Source organism: Dendroctonus ponderosae, unplaced genomic scaffold (assembly GCF_020466585.1).
Source record: "Dendroctonus ponderosae isolate FM_Combo_2020 unplaced genomic scaffold, Dpon_F_20191213v2 Dpon_F_20191213_1, whole genome shotgun sequence".
Taxonomy (NCBI): Eukaryota; Metazoa; Arthropoda; class Insecta; order Coleoptera; family Curculionidae; genus Dendroctonus; species Dendroctonus ponderosae.
This window is the reverse complement of record NW_026017110.1, coordinates 4,636,710-4,651,914: the sequence shown is the minus strand read 5'-3', so window position 1 is coordinate 4,651,914 and position 15,205 is coordinate 4,636,710. Positions and strand designations below refer to the sequence as shown.

The 15,205-nt window shown below is 38.1% G+C and overlaps 2 protein-coding genes across 4 annotated transcripts in view; one reads left to right on the top strand and one right to left on the bottom strand.

Moving 5' to 3' along the window:
• The first annotated feature begins 1,252 nt into the window (after positions 1-1,252).
• LOC109546432 (protein FAM151B) lies at positions 1,253-3,646 on the top strand. Of its 3 annotated transcripts, none has more exons than XM_048661724.1 (5): positions 1,253-1,342; positions 1,463-1,510; positions 1,568-1,702; positions 1,769-2,010; positions 3,042-3,646. In XM_048661724.1, the coding sequence occupies exons 2-5, from the start codon at positions 1,477-1,479 to the stop codon at positions 3,588-3,590; spliced, it is 960 nt and encodes a 319-aa protein (XP_048517681.1). In that variant the 5' UTR covers positions 1,253-1,342; positions 1,463-1,476; the 3' UTR covers positions 3,591-3,646. The 3 variants fall into 3 exon arrangements, with proteins under 3 accessions (XP_048517681.1, XP_048517679.1, XP_048517680.1); XM_048661722.1 differs by having other exon boundaries at positions 1,253-1,370; XM_048661723.1 differs by having other exon boundaries at positions 1,253-1,510.
• Positions 3,632-15,205, bottom strand: part of LOC109544018 — a 28,889-nt gene continuing 17,315 nt past the window's right edge. The window contains exons 3-8 of the mRNA XM_048661721.1: positions 11,866-11,968; positions 11,680-11,811; positions 10,258-10,487; positions 5,370-5,575; positions 5,187-5,318; positions 3,632-5,131 (exon numbers count right to left, since the gene is read on the bottom strand). Coding sequence (XP_048517678.1) covers positions 5,038-5,131; positions 5,187-5,318; positions 5,370-5,575; positions 10,258-10,487; positions 11,680-11,811; positions 11,866-11,968 — 897 coding nt within the window. The 3' untranslated portion in view covers positions 3,632-5,037. The remainder of the gene's footprint in view (positions 5,132-5,186; positions 5,319-5,369; positions 5,576-10,257; positions 10,488-11,679; positions 11,812-11,865; positions 11,969-15,205) is intronic.

The window sequence follows — 15,205 nt, the reverse complement described above, 5'->3', positions numbered from 1 at the left end:
TTAACTGCAAATTATCCCTTAAGTGTGAAGAAATTCGATTTAAAAAAGCCTTTCGGACGCTCGGAGTTTTCAAACTGGGCGTTTTCTAGTCAAGTCTGATTATGGCAATTGCTCGAAACTGGTTTTTATAAAAGCATTGTTTATTGGACCTGTTTGGGTTCTAGTTTATCATGTGTTTCTCAAGCTTTCAAGTGACTTAAAAAGTTAGCCATTGTTAATTTTAGTTGCTACTTGAACTTAAACTATTGCACCATTTGCAATTAAGATTTGCTTTATGAGTGTCTGATGCCTGAAAAACTCTCAAGTAAAGTGAGTGATCACGCAATAGAAAGCAAAATCATGCGAAATCTCGTTAATCCTCTCTTATCAATGAAAACAATATTATATTTGCTTTGTTCTCCAACGGTGAGTAAGTCATTAGCTGGTTTTATTAATACATCGACATTAGCACATCAGCATTGATTATCAAAGAGTGAAACTTAGTAACTTATTACTAAATCGGATAATTTAACACCATTGCTTTTGCTCTTTTGGTTGACTCCCATTTGGTAAATATCTGAACTGCATATTCCAAAATCCAAAATTTGAATTTAGCAGCCATCGGCGACGTGTCTAATTTATAAAACTTTAAATTAATTAAACCAACTAATTCTGTAGTAGCGTAATAAATCACACTATAAATGTGAGATCTTGGATGAATGGTCCCATGTTTTGGAACAGCTTTATTTCACTTTGGGATGCCGGTATCTCAAAAAATTTTGCTCTGGGAGGATTCGACCAAGTATACATTTTATAAATTCAGCTCAAACGCCGTTATACAGAAGGGGAATAAAGTTAGAGCCAATTGAACGCAAGCATACCACAAATGGCACGCCTTGTGCGCAAGCAGTGTCAAATTTAACAACTGTTTAAGTTCCAGTTTTTCACATAATCCTTAAACCAGATTTGAAACCTCCCTTTAATTTGGTTAGAAAAAATCTACCTAAAAAGCCAAATATTAACTGACGCGTATATAAAAAACTAAGCATTTGCCAACGCAGTTGATATAAAAAAAGTCTTATTCCAATACAATTTTTCGGATACCCTGAACATTACAGGATTTTTGAAATTAAGGAACAAAATTGCTACGAGGTTGCACTTTGCTGATTAAATGCCCTTTATCCCAAATCGAGATAGAAATTGGGCTTACAAAGTGCAACTCCCGATTGTTTCCTTGTTAATTATCTCCACATCTGCCAAGCAAACACGTCCTGTTTTTTTTTATCAGTATTTTCTGATTACACGTCCGCCTGCTCGAGGGTTCCAGCCTGAAACAGTCACATTAACTTGGCATTTTTTGCAGGTAAAGGCCGTACTTTCCTGCTGCGCAGGTGACAGTATCAATCCGATCCTAATTGAGCTTAATTGACGCTTAATTCACTTTGATCATTAAATATCAGAAAGTAAACTGTTACTGTTTCAGGCGCCAATTTTACGATGGCTAATTTCAGATACTTTATTGGGTTGATTAGTAAGTATTAAGCATTGATTAGTACAGTGGAAAAATAACAAAGGACACCTTTTTCAGTGATGGCGACAGCCGCTAGATCCATCAATGGGACCATGGAGGATTTCTTCCCAGATATCAAGCAAAACTTGACGAAAATAACTTGGGCCCATGCGGTTAACAACCAAACTTACCTCGATGCCACCCTGAAAAATGGTAAGTTCATCCTAAACAATTATCAAATAAAAATATCACAACTGATGAGGAAATTTACGCGTCAAGACATCAACATGATTGAAGCTGACATTGTTCTGGGAACACTTATAAACGGCAAGACAGATCCCATTCCCATCATGGGTCATCCGCCTCAGAACACTTCGGATCTGTCCTTGGAAGGCTTTCTGGCGCAGGTGCAGAGCTTTGATAGCACTTCGAACAGCTCGAAAAAGGGTATCAAGCTGGACTTTAAAACAATTGAGGTGTTGGAGGCTTCAAAGAACATTGTTAGGAGTGTTGCCGATAAGGTGAGTGGAAAACATATTTCTTGATATGCTATTTTTGGTCTGTGCAAATATGTCTGTTCTCGCTGTGTCTACACACGTTTGTCCAAGGATAATTGTGCAGGAGATGCGTACATGTTCGGACCAGTTGGAAAATTTTCAATTTCTTCAAGGTTCTCGATTGCAATTAAATTCCGCCAAACAGGCGCTCAACTGGCTGGATGTTTCTCGATTTTCTCGTGACAATTACAACGACTCATCGATTTTATAGTGAAATGTTTGGACTGTTTTCTGCTAAAAGCCGCAGTCGAGCTCAGTAACTCCAAACATTATTGGTCCGCTTAAGCCACGAAAACGTATACCTTTAATTGAATATTTTCGCACGCTAAAAGATGTTCATTTACAACTAGTATACATAAAAATGATAGGGGAATTCATGTTTTTGCTAAAAAATGTGATGCAAGCAGCAAATTTAAACTGTAGCTGGATAAGTAAAGCATTCACAACTCATGCCTATAAGTATAGAATTAAGGAATATACAGGGAAATATTGGAGTAATTAAAAAACACCCGGTATGGTTAGAATTAATTTCAGCTAAATTCTTTGGCCCCGGAGAAGATCATGCTTTCATTCATTCACTGTGGAAATTTAACTTAAAAATACTGAAAATCCGGTGAAACCAAATCTGGTGATCGTGACGGCCAGTTTACTGATGATTGTAAAGATCATTGAAAATATCTGAAATGTCGAAATGGAAATGTTTTTTTTTACAAAATCTGGAAACACTGAATTGCTTTCAAATAATATACAAAATCGAAGTCGTGTATGTAATAAATCCGAAAACCTACAATTTGCTGTTCGAACCGGCTCGAAGGACCAAAATGTGTGCCAGTGCAGCCTTTAACGGCGTAAAGCTGGGCTTTAATATTTTATTAAACCCACCGAGTAGCTCCTTAACTAAGGAAATTTTTGATTGTCCTTTCTCAGAAAAACCATGCACATTATCTTGGCGCAAGTCCTTCCGGATTTTTATGAATAAGGTTTGGTTTTTCCAGGATGATGACCTTCCCATCTGGATCAACGCTGATATCCTTGCAGGCCCCGTCAACGCCAGTACAAAGCCAGTGAACGCCAGCCGGTTCTTAGATGTCGCAAAATCATTCCCTAAATCCATCCTTTCCCTCGGCTGGACTACTGCTTACGATTCCAACTCGAATGGATCATACGAATCATCGCAGATCCAGGAGATGATCGACGTTATTCGATCCCACAACATTACGCAGGAAATAACGTTTCCGGTGCGGGCTGGATTAGCCGCCCGAAGTCTGGAGCAACTGACCAATCTTACGGAGAGCATCGAAAAATCTACATTGACAATTTGGTCCTCCGACGGAGACAATGTGTCTGTGGAGGACTTGAGGCTGTTGATCAGCAAAATTGGACTGAACAGAACGTATATTGATGTGCCCAGCGATCTTCTGGAGCAGTTGCGTCTGGATGATCTTCCCAATAGCAGCCCAAGTCGAAGTGTTGTTGGAGCTGCCGTTTGGATGCCGGTGCTCTTGGTGCTGGCGGGCATTTTCCAGAGCTTAAGCCTTATTTAGTCAATAAGTGTGGCACTTTAATTATATAGAAATAAACGATATACAATAAAACAGTATAATTCGCTTACAAATATTCCATCGAATACAGGTCCTAACTACAGCTACAACGGGATTCACGTACCTAAATACAAAACACGTTCTAGAATTTACAAGACTAGGATTTGCATACATTAATTAACCGGAGGTTAGATACTTACACGCCAATGTACAGGGTGGGGCACTTTATTCCAGACATTACCCCACGCGGAAATAAAGGATTATTTTGTATGTAGAGCTATAAAAATTATCTTTAATCGTCCTCAACTGTACAGTGTACCTACACTAAAGTTCAATCGTAAAAGTGGAAATTTAGGATTTTTCAAAAGTGGGAATGGTTTTAGTGTTAATACTTGCAGAGCTGAGTCAAAGGAATCAGGTGCATGTGGTGTTCTGCTTCAATATTGCTCTAATTTGTTCATTGCGGCATTTTTTTAGTAAAGTTCCTGCCGTCGCAAACATTCTAAGTTAGTCAAAAGTTAAGAAGATGCTTCTATTTCATCCGATTCTGGTTAAATTTCCACAGTCCAAAAGTCCCTTCTTCTTCATAGGATTTACCTATAGAGATTAAGAATACTATCGACACCTACGTACGAGAGGGAACAAGGCAGAAGAAACAGGCTTGGATGACGCACGATATTCTTAAATTAATGAAATAAAGAAAAAGCAGAACTAGAAGATTAAATAGGAAACAAAACAAACGAATTCATTTCAGGAATTCATTTTCATGGATTAACAGCAGTTGTAACGAAATTGAGGGGAAAAAAGAACGCAGCAGGGACATCTATTATTATTCCGATACGAAAAAAGGCTTGAGTCATCTGAAAATATTCGTTCGGATATTTCATGCACAAATATATAATAAATTAAAAAATCATACGGGTTACACGCAGTTTGGCTTTAAAAAGGGACTAAGAACGAAAGAAGCTTCGTTTGCTGTGCAAGTACTCGGCAGGAGCGGAAACGTGGACGCTCACAAAGACAACAGAAAGAAGTGTCGAAGTCTACGAAAAGTGTGGTGGACAAGCCATTCTTCCAATATCGATGTCCTAGACCGAATGGAGAAACTCATAAATGAAAGCAAAATAGAATAAAATACAGAACCAGACAGAAGAAGAAACTTGTGGCTGAAAATCTTGCGAATAGACCAATATGGCTTCATGATCGTCAACCTTATTAGAGGATGCGGCACCCCAAGAAAAGGAAAAATACTGAACTAAATTGGTCCACCCTGTAGATGCTAGGTCTAGAACAATAAATACCGTTCAGAGTACAAAAATAAATATTAAAAAACTGTCACTTTGGAGGCACTTAAAACGATATAAATAGTTCCCTAACTCTAACTTATCATTTTAAAACATCACATGGTGTATTTCGCTGGTAATTTGGACGTGTCTGGACAGGTCGTTTATCAAGATTCGTCGTATCGTGGACAGCGTCCTTTCAGCTTATTGTAGGGACCGTAATCGCAGGCGATTATTCCGCAATCCCGCTTCTGGATGCATCTGGAAATCGAGCCGATGTTACGGATGTCGGAGGCCTGAGAGAGATCCTACTTACATTCGATCGATTAGGCTGCTGTACTCTTTGCCCTTCCTCATTCTCAAGCAGTCCTCGTTGTCGTTTTCACAGTCACAGTAACACTTTGAGCCGAATTTGATTTTTGGAATGAACTCTTTGGGGCATTTGCACCTGGAATATTGGCATGTTACCTAAACAATTCCACTTCTAAGGAAAACTCACTTTTTCAGCAAACTTTCCGGAATACGGTTTCCTGCAACTGGGACTGAAATCGCGTTGTCAGCACGCTCAGCAACCCGTTTCTGCCTTTCCGTCGTGCTGCCTCCATCATCAGGTTGTGCTTCCGTTTTGGGTCGACACTCGCACTCTGTATGATTGTAGAATTTGAGCTTTTCCACCTTGGTGACGTCGGCGCCAATTTGCTTTACCTGGAAAGTTAAAGTGGTCGTTTCATTAAAGTGTAGCTAAAGTAGTTCAACAATTCGAACTGATGGCGGTCATAAAGGCGAGTCATTTTTCTAATTGCGCGCAACAACCGTAAATCACTGGCAGAAAAATTAGCCGAAGAACCATTCGATGAGCGTTCCGCGAAATTGCTGGTATTTCTTGACAACTCTTCGCCTCTTGATTTAGAGCCCGAGGAGATCGTTAATCTTGATCGTTTCAAGACGGGACTTGTTTATGCTCATTCTTCCCACTCGCCGTTTGATTAAGATGCAGAATCGATAACTAATCGATGTGTTCGAACGTGCATGATTTGCACACTTGTTTCTTCATTTCAATTACCAAAGCTACCTAGGCTGGTCAGGTCGTTTACAAGCTTTACAGGTGTTATTCTTCGTTTTTAGATAAATGAAATGACCATTAGCTATGTAAGGAACTTATTTGTGCATTTCAAAGCATGCTAATCCACACTGTGATTAAGTAAGGAAGAAAGTTGATGAAACATAAAGCAAAAAATAAGTCTATGGGGAGCTTCAAAAAAAAAGTTACATCACTCAAATTAATTATGTATTATTGCATATTCTGGTGAAACGGAATAACTAAACACTTTTACACCAATTCTGTTGGAACTGCAACTCTTGATTTGGCAAATTTTGAGAATATCTGCATGGATTCAAAGTAGCCAAACTCAACAAAAGATCTAAATATCTCTGGCATACCAAAGTCTCTTCAACCAATTATGCACTTTTTCCACCACCTGTTATTTCCAGATGGCACCCTGGATTTTCTCTTATCCGTTAGACAGTCCGAGACCAAAAGTAGCTTCGTCTTATAAAGAGAGTTTCTTCACAACGTTTCTTAGTGCGATCTGGATCGCGATCCAATATTTTTTGGATCCCAATCGGCCTTTGATATCAGCGCCACTTTCGATTCCGTGTTTTGACAGAGATTATTATTAAAAACTATTTGGCTCTTGTTCAAGTGTGAGGATTATCTTCCATTGTTATTAACCGTTTTCAGATCTATAAAAGGGCCAATATTTAAAACATACCAACAAATGATGATAGTTCAGTTTAAATACGTAAATATTTTCCAAGCCGTTGGTCCGATATGAATCCATTTTTGACCGAAAGGTTCTATACTTACACAAATCTTAAGTGATAAGGTAAGCAAAAAAACAATAAATGTTTTGTACGGGGTGTTTAAATACTATCCTGTTTTAATCTGTAAAGTTTAAATCTTTCTGGGGGAAATATGAGGTAGCACAGACAGAAAACAAGTAAGCATTGTTATAGCTCGATATATTCCGAGTAATTTTTCTTTTTTATCTACTGTTTATCCTTTCGAGGCTTTCGAGTGAACTTCATTTTCATATTTTCCTCGCGAAATTTAATAAACAGAGACGTAGAGTTCTGAGTGTGTAATAAAATTTAGTTTGCACAGATAAAATCTGCCCGGCCGTCAAAATAAAATACAAAGAGATGAAAAAGTATAGATGAAAATGACTGAAAAGGCATGAGGCTATAACAACGTATAATTTTTTTGCTTGAGCCTCCCGATATTGCCTGGAGAGGGCTTTAAACTTTAACCGAGAAAACATGACTCTATTTAAACACCTTGTTGAGAATGTTTATTACTTTTTGTACTTCTCGCATAACTTAAATTTTGCTCAAGAACAGAGCTATAAATCGAGGAAAATTATTGAAATCGGATAACCGACCATCATAGTCAAAAGTTAAGGAATATTTAAGCAACGCAATAAATTTGCGACGTATACATCAAAGCGCAATAAACCAAAAAATATATAAATTCCACTCGAAAAACCTTAAAGCGAAACCAAATTGAACACTTTAGCCTTCACAAACAATAAAACCGAACGTAATAATTCCACATTAACTGGCCGAATACAAGATGTTAATGATAAATTCCCGGCGATCCAGAGCCGTTACTCATTTATTTCTTTCGATGGCGCTGACTGAAGAAAAACTAACAGAACTGCATGGGAATAAACAGGAAGCATCCAGTAAACACACTTATGCATTTTCCTAAACAATGCCGTTTACATGAAGAGAATTGGAAACATTGTATTGAAAGAGCGTTTCGAGCTTGTATAAACTGCTTGTAGAGTGCCTGAAATTGATGACAATTTTCGGAAAATCGTGGTTTAACTGAAAGAGGTGGTTGGATAAAATTAGTGACGCGGAAATGTAAGGCGCTGTTGGAAAATAATGTTTTTTTGCAAGCAAAAGACATAAAGACAAATGACGGCAATGTCTGCTATTACATAGCAGCTGCGACATCCAGTTGCCGTTTTGCAAGCCAGACAACAAGCTGCTTGAAAATAGACTTTGAAAATGCCCCTCAAGATCTACGAGCATCGGCTGCATGCATGCAGGTGAATGTTTATTATTAACCCAGTTGGCTTCCCTGTTAAAATAGGGCTTTTCCGATGAAAATTATCAAAGCAACTGACTACTTTAATAGTGTGATTTGGAACGCCCTGTACATAAACCAGTTGATCCGTCTCAAGTCACGACTTATTTACCGTCTAAAATGTCTTGTTTAATTGATTGTTGAATGTATTTAATCGTGCGGGTACTATCCATGTTCAATTGTGCCGAAACTATTGAAATGATAATGAATCGAAATTGCATCATTAGAGTCGGAAATACTTGTTTCAGGGCTTACAACACGTCGGAGTGGCTGGTACAATGAACGGTTTGAGCTTGAACTATTTGAACAATTGGTGGGTGCCAATGATTTTCAATTATCACTGATGTCGGATAAATCAACGGCTAATGTGTTGGCGGTGCTCGTTAACTTCATAATGTCATGCAGACAATTCAGGTTTTTGTTAGAAGAATGAAGGTTTTTGGTAACAATTGTGGCTAAACACATTTGTGATGAGTCTTCAATGCTTGATTAAGCTTGAGTTAAGTGAGACTCTGGTGTACTTTTTTAAGGAGCGCCATCATTGGCTGAAGCTGGATGATCAAGTTTGGAGGCTCTTCAGGCCTGAAAAAACTGCACCGGGGCACCGGAGGTGCATCAATGCACCAAGTGTGAAGTCTCCTCTTTATTCAGTGGGAGATTTTTTAATGAAACGCGTCATGTGGCTGACTTTGGATGAAAATGTGTAGGATCTTTTCGTTTCTCAAAAATTAGTGACTGGTCACTCGCTCTATTCTTTGCAAAATTCTACTAGTCGTCTTTTCTTGCCTGCAAGTTTTCAGTCGCTCTGTGCTTCAGTTGAAAACTTGCAAATTCTCTTTGGTACACTTTGCAACATGTTTTCCTGCTGAAAATTTTGAAATCGCCATTTTATTCTATTCGCGAATTTTTTAGAAAGCGTTACAAGTGTCCCACGTTTTCCTAACATGTTCTGAAACTTTTTGAGTTCTTAAGAATCAAAGACTGTTTCGATTTCTTTCAAAATTTTACTAGAAGTACGTTATTTGCATTGTCCTTTTTTTCCTAAAAGTTTTAATTTAGCATCTTTTAAAAACTTCCAATTTTTTTGGAAACGCTCCAACTGGCTGATTTTGGCTCAAAAAGTTTGAGGTTTTTTGGTACTTAAAAACAAGTTGCATTCTCCGTTTCAAAAGTTTCAAAGTTAAGTTTCGATTAGCCTTCAAAAATTCACTGAAAGTGCCTTAATGCACTGTCTTTTCTCTCCTAGAACTTTTAAGTCGTATTTTGTTTTAGTTGAAGGCTTATGATTTTTTTAGGAAACGTTACAAGTGGCCCACTTTGCCTCAATAATTCTAGCACCTTTTACGCTTGTCAAAAATTTGTCTATTCTATCTCTTTTAGCTTAAACATTTTTCTTGAAGTGGTTGCACGTATTTGCATTTTCTGGCATGGAAATTTGAAATCTTCTGTTTATTCTGTGTGTGGAACGCATTTTTTTTAGGAAACGTTACAAGAGTCCTACGTTAACGCAACATGATCAGAAGCGTTATAGACTCTTAATAATCAGCGACTGTTTCAATTCGCTTCAAAATTTTAGTAGAAGTTTTAGTTTTACGTCGCTATCTGCTTCTATTGAAAAATTGCCTTTTTTTTGAAATTGCTACAACTGGCTGACTTTGAGTCTTAGGAATTCTTTTGTAGTTGTACTAAAATTGTGACTTTTTTGTACTAAAATACATTAGATTTTTTCGGGTCGATAATTTTTAAATTGGCCATTGCTTCTGTTGGAGACTATTTTTTTTAAACGCGACAAAAATTTGAAAATTTTTTAGTTCTCAAAAAGTTGTGACTATTTCTATAAGTTTCAAAATTCTACTCGCAGTGCTCGAATGTACTGTCGTTTCTTGTTTGGGAGTTTTAAGTGATCTTTTCGCCCTCTGGGCGTCAAGTAGGTATTGGAAGTTGTTAGAGTTTCAAAAATCAGCCAGTGTCTCCATAGGGGAGACATCAGAAATTTTTAAGAAAATGTGGTAAATGACTAAAAGTTTTCAGTCTCATCCTGTATATTTGTAACTAGAAATTTTGCCAAAAAGTTGAGTTAAGTTTAACCTATTTTTATTTCAGAAATTCAAGCAAACCTGATGAAGGATAGTAAATCTCAATAACATTTCAGTTTGAATGGCCTTAATAGCGAAAAATTCGTCTTATCTCTAAACCAATTGAAAATAATTTAAAACACTGTTGTACTACTTACATAAAAATAAAGGCTCACTTCCACCCGCTCCTTGTACTGGCATGAGGCGTCATATTTGCAACACCCTGTATCTTCTGCACACCGATGCAACACTGTGCAATGGGGGATGTACGTCACTGATGGGTTTGTATGCTCCAGATGAACCGGAATCACTTTAGGAATGGGCTTCTTGCACTCTCCAGAATTCCTCACTCTGATAAAGTGTTCCACCACAGCTGTTGTCTTGCTTTCTGCCAATAAAGTTTACACAAAATTGTAGTGTTTGTACTTGAACTAGTGTTTTATGGGCGTTTCCAGAGAGAGAGAAACGCGTTGAAAGATGATCGAAGTGAATAATTGCATGACCCGAAGATATCACGAAAGGCACGGTAATAATTGTGCTTAAAGTTGAAAATGAAGACCTCACAGATCGTGAACTACTTCGGCTCCCTAAGGGAAATTGCTTCAAGCTTTCATATGTTTTAATGTTCAGAAATGCATTTTTTACCATACTATTTCCTAGTTTGGACCGTTCCTTGGTTCACATTTTACTCTTTCTTTGATAGACGTTTTCCCATTGATTGTGGCCATGTTATTAAGCGCTTCGGCGAACGAATTTTAATATTCCGGGTTTTTGTTGATATTCGCATTGAAAACAGTTTCACAGTTTTTCCCACTAAATCTGTTAATCTTTTAGTTGATGGCACGAGGCGTAAAAATGAACTAATAATTCCCAGTCTCACTTTCTTCGGAACAGCATGATTTTGTACAAATTGTGCATTTGTAACCGTAAGGTAATTTTGTTAAGTTAGTTTATATTTACTTTCAGAACATCAGAAGTTTCACAGTTTTTTGTTCACTAAATACATCATTCTTTCAGTTGGATTGGAAGAAGACGTAAAAATAAGTTAACAATTCCCAGTATATATTTTCGGAGCAAAAACGTTTACAATGGTGCATTTGGAACCTTGGAAAATTCGGTTTTTCGGAGCAATTGCAATTTTAGTATCTGCAACTGTTTTGCCACCAAAAGTGGTTAAAGGTTTAACTTGATGTGAAAACTTCACACTTTAGGCTTTACGCGTTAAATTTTCATTCAACTGGAAAAGTAACTATTATTTTCAGGTACGTGTTTTTATAAATTAGAACTATGTACTTTAACACGGAAAACTAGAGCGGCCTTTAATATTGCGTAAAATAATATTTTTACTCCAAATGAAAGTCTAGCAAAAGAATTATCAACGTTTGTTTTTTTGCCAAGATTTACTGAACGTTTTCAACTGCATTGTCGAATCCCTTCCGTGATTAATTTTGTAAATTATTGTATCTAATTACTTGCTTACACTCTTGACCAATTTTTATGGGTAGGTAACATACATTTATGTTAATCAGAGTTATACTTTAGTATGGAATGGTTAAGTTGGTTACTGCTTAAGTCGATACCTTCAGAGGACTTTTTCACAGCGGCAGCAGCATCTTTCTGTTCCATGTAGAGTTTCCTAGCCTGACTCACTCGGTCCCTGGTGCCCAACTGGTTCCATTTATACTCAGTTAATGAGGAATAGGTCTGAGATTCTGCAAAAAATAACCAAAAGATTCACAGAAAAAATCCAGGCACAGAACTGTTACCTTGCGGATATTTCTTGGTGGACGACGGTTCCTCAGCTTGGAAACTAACTTCTGCGTCTCCATTGTCTGATGTATCAAAAATATTGTCCGGATAGTCGTCTTCCTGAAACAATGCAAGGATTAAGAAGCCTTTGATGTGTTTCAAACTAGCATGTTATTTGTGTTTGGTCGCAGACCAAAATACCAGACAAGGCGATGAAAATACCCCACTTTTCAAGAAAGTCACGTTTACAAATCAAATAACTTTAAGTGATTTCGTTTTGTGGCTGTGCAAACAATGAGGGGATTACGGGCCTGGTTTATATGGTTATTTACGTGAAAACTGCTTCAGTGGCGTAGCCAACGGGTAAAAAGCAGTAGAAGTTTTTAAATTAATTGGCTAGACCTAGACTGTTGCGTGATATTTTTCAATTATTTTCCTGTCGCAATTAGGCCCCAGAGAAAAATATATCTTCGACCGCACTAATGGAAGCTTGAAGTATTATATTCCGTCTAGCCCAAGCGCCGCAGGAAGACGCAACAAATCCAGCACTGATACAATGTAAAAGCCTGAGATTATAGATTTTTGAAAAAAAATCTTCTTGACCTTTCAAGCTTTCCAACCTGCGGATCATTTATCATCTGTCCACCCTAACTAGCGGTTTGCAAGTCCCATCAATTGCGGTTTTCTCCAGACGAGACCAATCTGAGCCCCCCAATAACAGCACATTGTTCAAGATGTGTCGGATAACAGGGACATGAGTCATTCTTCCTTTTGTCATGCCCAAGCAAACGAACTTCCAGGGGCCAAAGTTCAGCCCAGACACATTCAAATTGAGGTCAGAAAGGTTGCATCGTTCAATTGTGGCAAATTGGCTTCAAGACACTTAACAATTAACGTGTCATTACCAGCGACCACCGATGTAGCTCTACTCCAAATGGCACCCATTGAATAAAATGAGCGGTAATATGAAGAATCAATATTGTATGGACCCCGTAACTGTTTAGGTATATTGGATGATGGCACTTTCACTTGTTAGTGCCACGTCTCGAAACCCAAAGCTAATAACCAGACAAGCTGAATATGAATTCGGTGTGGGCCAATAAATTGTTGAAAATAACTGATTGGAAAGGCCACCTCACCTGTTGGATGCATTGCCTGTTCGACACACAAAAACTCTGTTTTCTTTATTTTTGATCCTATTTTTTGAGGGAGTGAAACCAGGTTAATAACACAGACAGATACAGTTGTTTGACAAAATTGAAAATAAGTAGAAATCCGAACAATAGGAGAAAATTGTATTGACAAACATAGACATGCAGCGACTGAATACAAAGATCAAACCTAAAGAACGAAAACTGCACTGATAAGGTTTCCGCTTGAAGCGCTTGCATGAAGACACTGCTTAATGTGCTTTTGAAGGTGTTTGCCGCATATGTAAACGAAACGGCAGGGAAAACTCCGGAAAATATTTTTTGCTGCGAGATTAATTAACGATGAAATGAATGTCATCCGCTACTTTGTCCACTGGAGCTTTTGTTATTACTTCCAAAACAGACCCCAACAAATTACGAGTTATTTAGTCTCCGGTTAAAATATTGGCAATTTACAGCCTAATTAGTTTATTTGTCTTGCGTCTACCAGGAACCGACCGCATTCCTACCGGGCTCAACCCATGATGTCATTTGCATACAAGCGAAAGGATTCATTGTATTCCAAGAGCACATCACCAAGTTATAAAAATTGCCTGGTGTGGAAAGCGACAAATTTGGAACGTTTTTCAACTTGGACAGTTTGGGGCAAATGAAGCTAAAATATCTTAATTGATCATTCGTGTAATCCCTCGTGATCTGACAGTCATCTTAATCCTTTTGGAGCGTTAACGGGCCCATCTCGACGCGGAGGGCTTCCAGCCCAAAACTGTCCAGCGGGATTTTTTTTGTCTAGATGCAATCAGAGAGGTCAACATCCAATCCAAGAGTCTCAGACCGTCGCAAGAAGACGTGGCCGATAAAATCGACGACTACCGTGAATGCAAAGTTGCTTTATTTACAATCACCCACGCGTGCAATATCAGCTCGAACGAATTACCATGGGAGTTTTGGCTTGTTCTTTTCTGCTCTTGAACATTTTTAAGCTCTGCTCAATTTACTCCAGTCGACATCAATCGATGAACGCAACTAAAATTGCAATAGACTGAAACAGGAGCAGCTAATTGATCAGCTAGCAATGATATTAGTCTTTATTGGCTGGCCATTAATCAATGTGCAACAATAATCATGATTAAGTAATACGTAATTGGCGGTGGCCGATGCAAAAACGCTCCATGTTCGGTTTATGGACAATCTTAATCGAATTAGTGGATGTAATTGGCGTGACATGCTGGAATCGTGGCTTTTGGCTGTCTTGGAGGGTTTTCTCGTGTTTTAACCAAAATTTTACCAATAAATTGCTGCTGGCTGAATTTTAAGACTTCTTAAGTTCATTGGTACGAGTCTTACACAAAACTAAATTCCCAGCAAGTTTCATTAGAATCCATAAAATAAAAAAAACATATTTTTTTTAATGCTTTTGCTATTAACAGCTGAACAGCCAGCCATTGTATGTGAATGAAACGTTTAGTCAGATTGTCTTCTTCTGAGCCCAGTGATGGAACAGTACTTGTTTGACCATGGGCTTACGATGCACCTTGTATACTTTCAAACATGATTTTTCTTCTTCTTCATTCTTGATTTTTGGCAAATTACCTGTTCAATTATCGTTGACAGACTGGTCTGATATCTTCGTTCCTCTCTATCCAGCAGTGTCTTTCCGGTGATTCTACGGAGTATTTTCATCTCAGCTGTCTCTAGGAGACTTTTTTGTTTTGCAGATCCTCCATTTAGTGTCCGTTCCCATACTCTTATTGCACCATGTGGCATTCAGACAGCCAGCTATTCTAATTTCTTTTGTTGTTTGATCTCTCACCTCTGCCTCAATAGCCCCAAAGCCGGAAAGTTGCACGCCAAGGGAGTTAAATTTCATTTTCTGCTCGATCACTCTACGGTCAAGTTCCAGTTTGCATCTTAGAGGGGATTTTGATGTTGTTAAGCACTTTGTTTTGGTCGCGGGTATTTCCGTATTTAGAGACTTGGCTGGTTGAATAAGTGTAATAACCTTTATAAGTCATCTTCCCGTTCTGCAATGAGAGGGGCATCGTCAGCATAACACACTATTTTGACTTTTGCATTCCCCATTTTGTTTCCCTTTAGCCCTCGAACACTTCGAACAATTTCTTCCCTTATTAAATTGAAAAGGGTAATACCGCTACCCTCTGGCATTGCTTCTGCGAGGTCTCCTTCTATTTGTGCTCGTATTTTA

What these genes read in the sequence shown, in the direction of transcription:
- LOC109546432 (XM_048661724.1), top strand. Translation starts at nt 1,477, where the DNA reads ATGGCTAATTTCAGATACTTTATTGGGTTGATTA. An exon ending in ATACTTTATTGGGTTGATTA is followed by an intron (nt 1,511 to 1,567) that starts GTAAGTATTAAG and finishes CACCTTTTTCAG; the next exon opens with TGATGGCGACAGCCGCTAGA. An exon ending in TTAGGAGTGTTGCCGATAAG is followed by an intron (nt 2,011 to 3,041) that starts GTGAGTGGAAAA and finishes TGGTTTTTCCAG; the next exon opens with GATGATGACCTTCCCATCTG.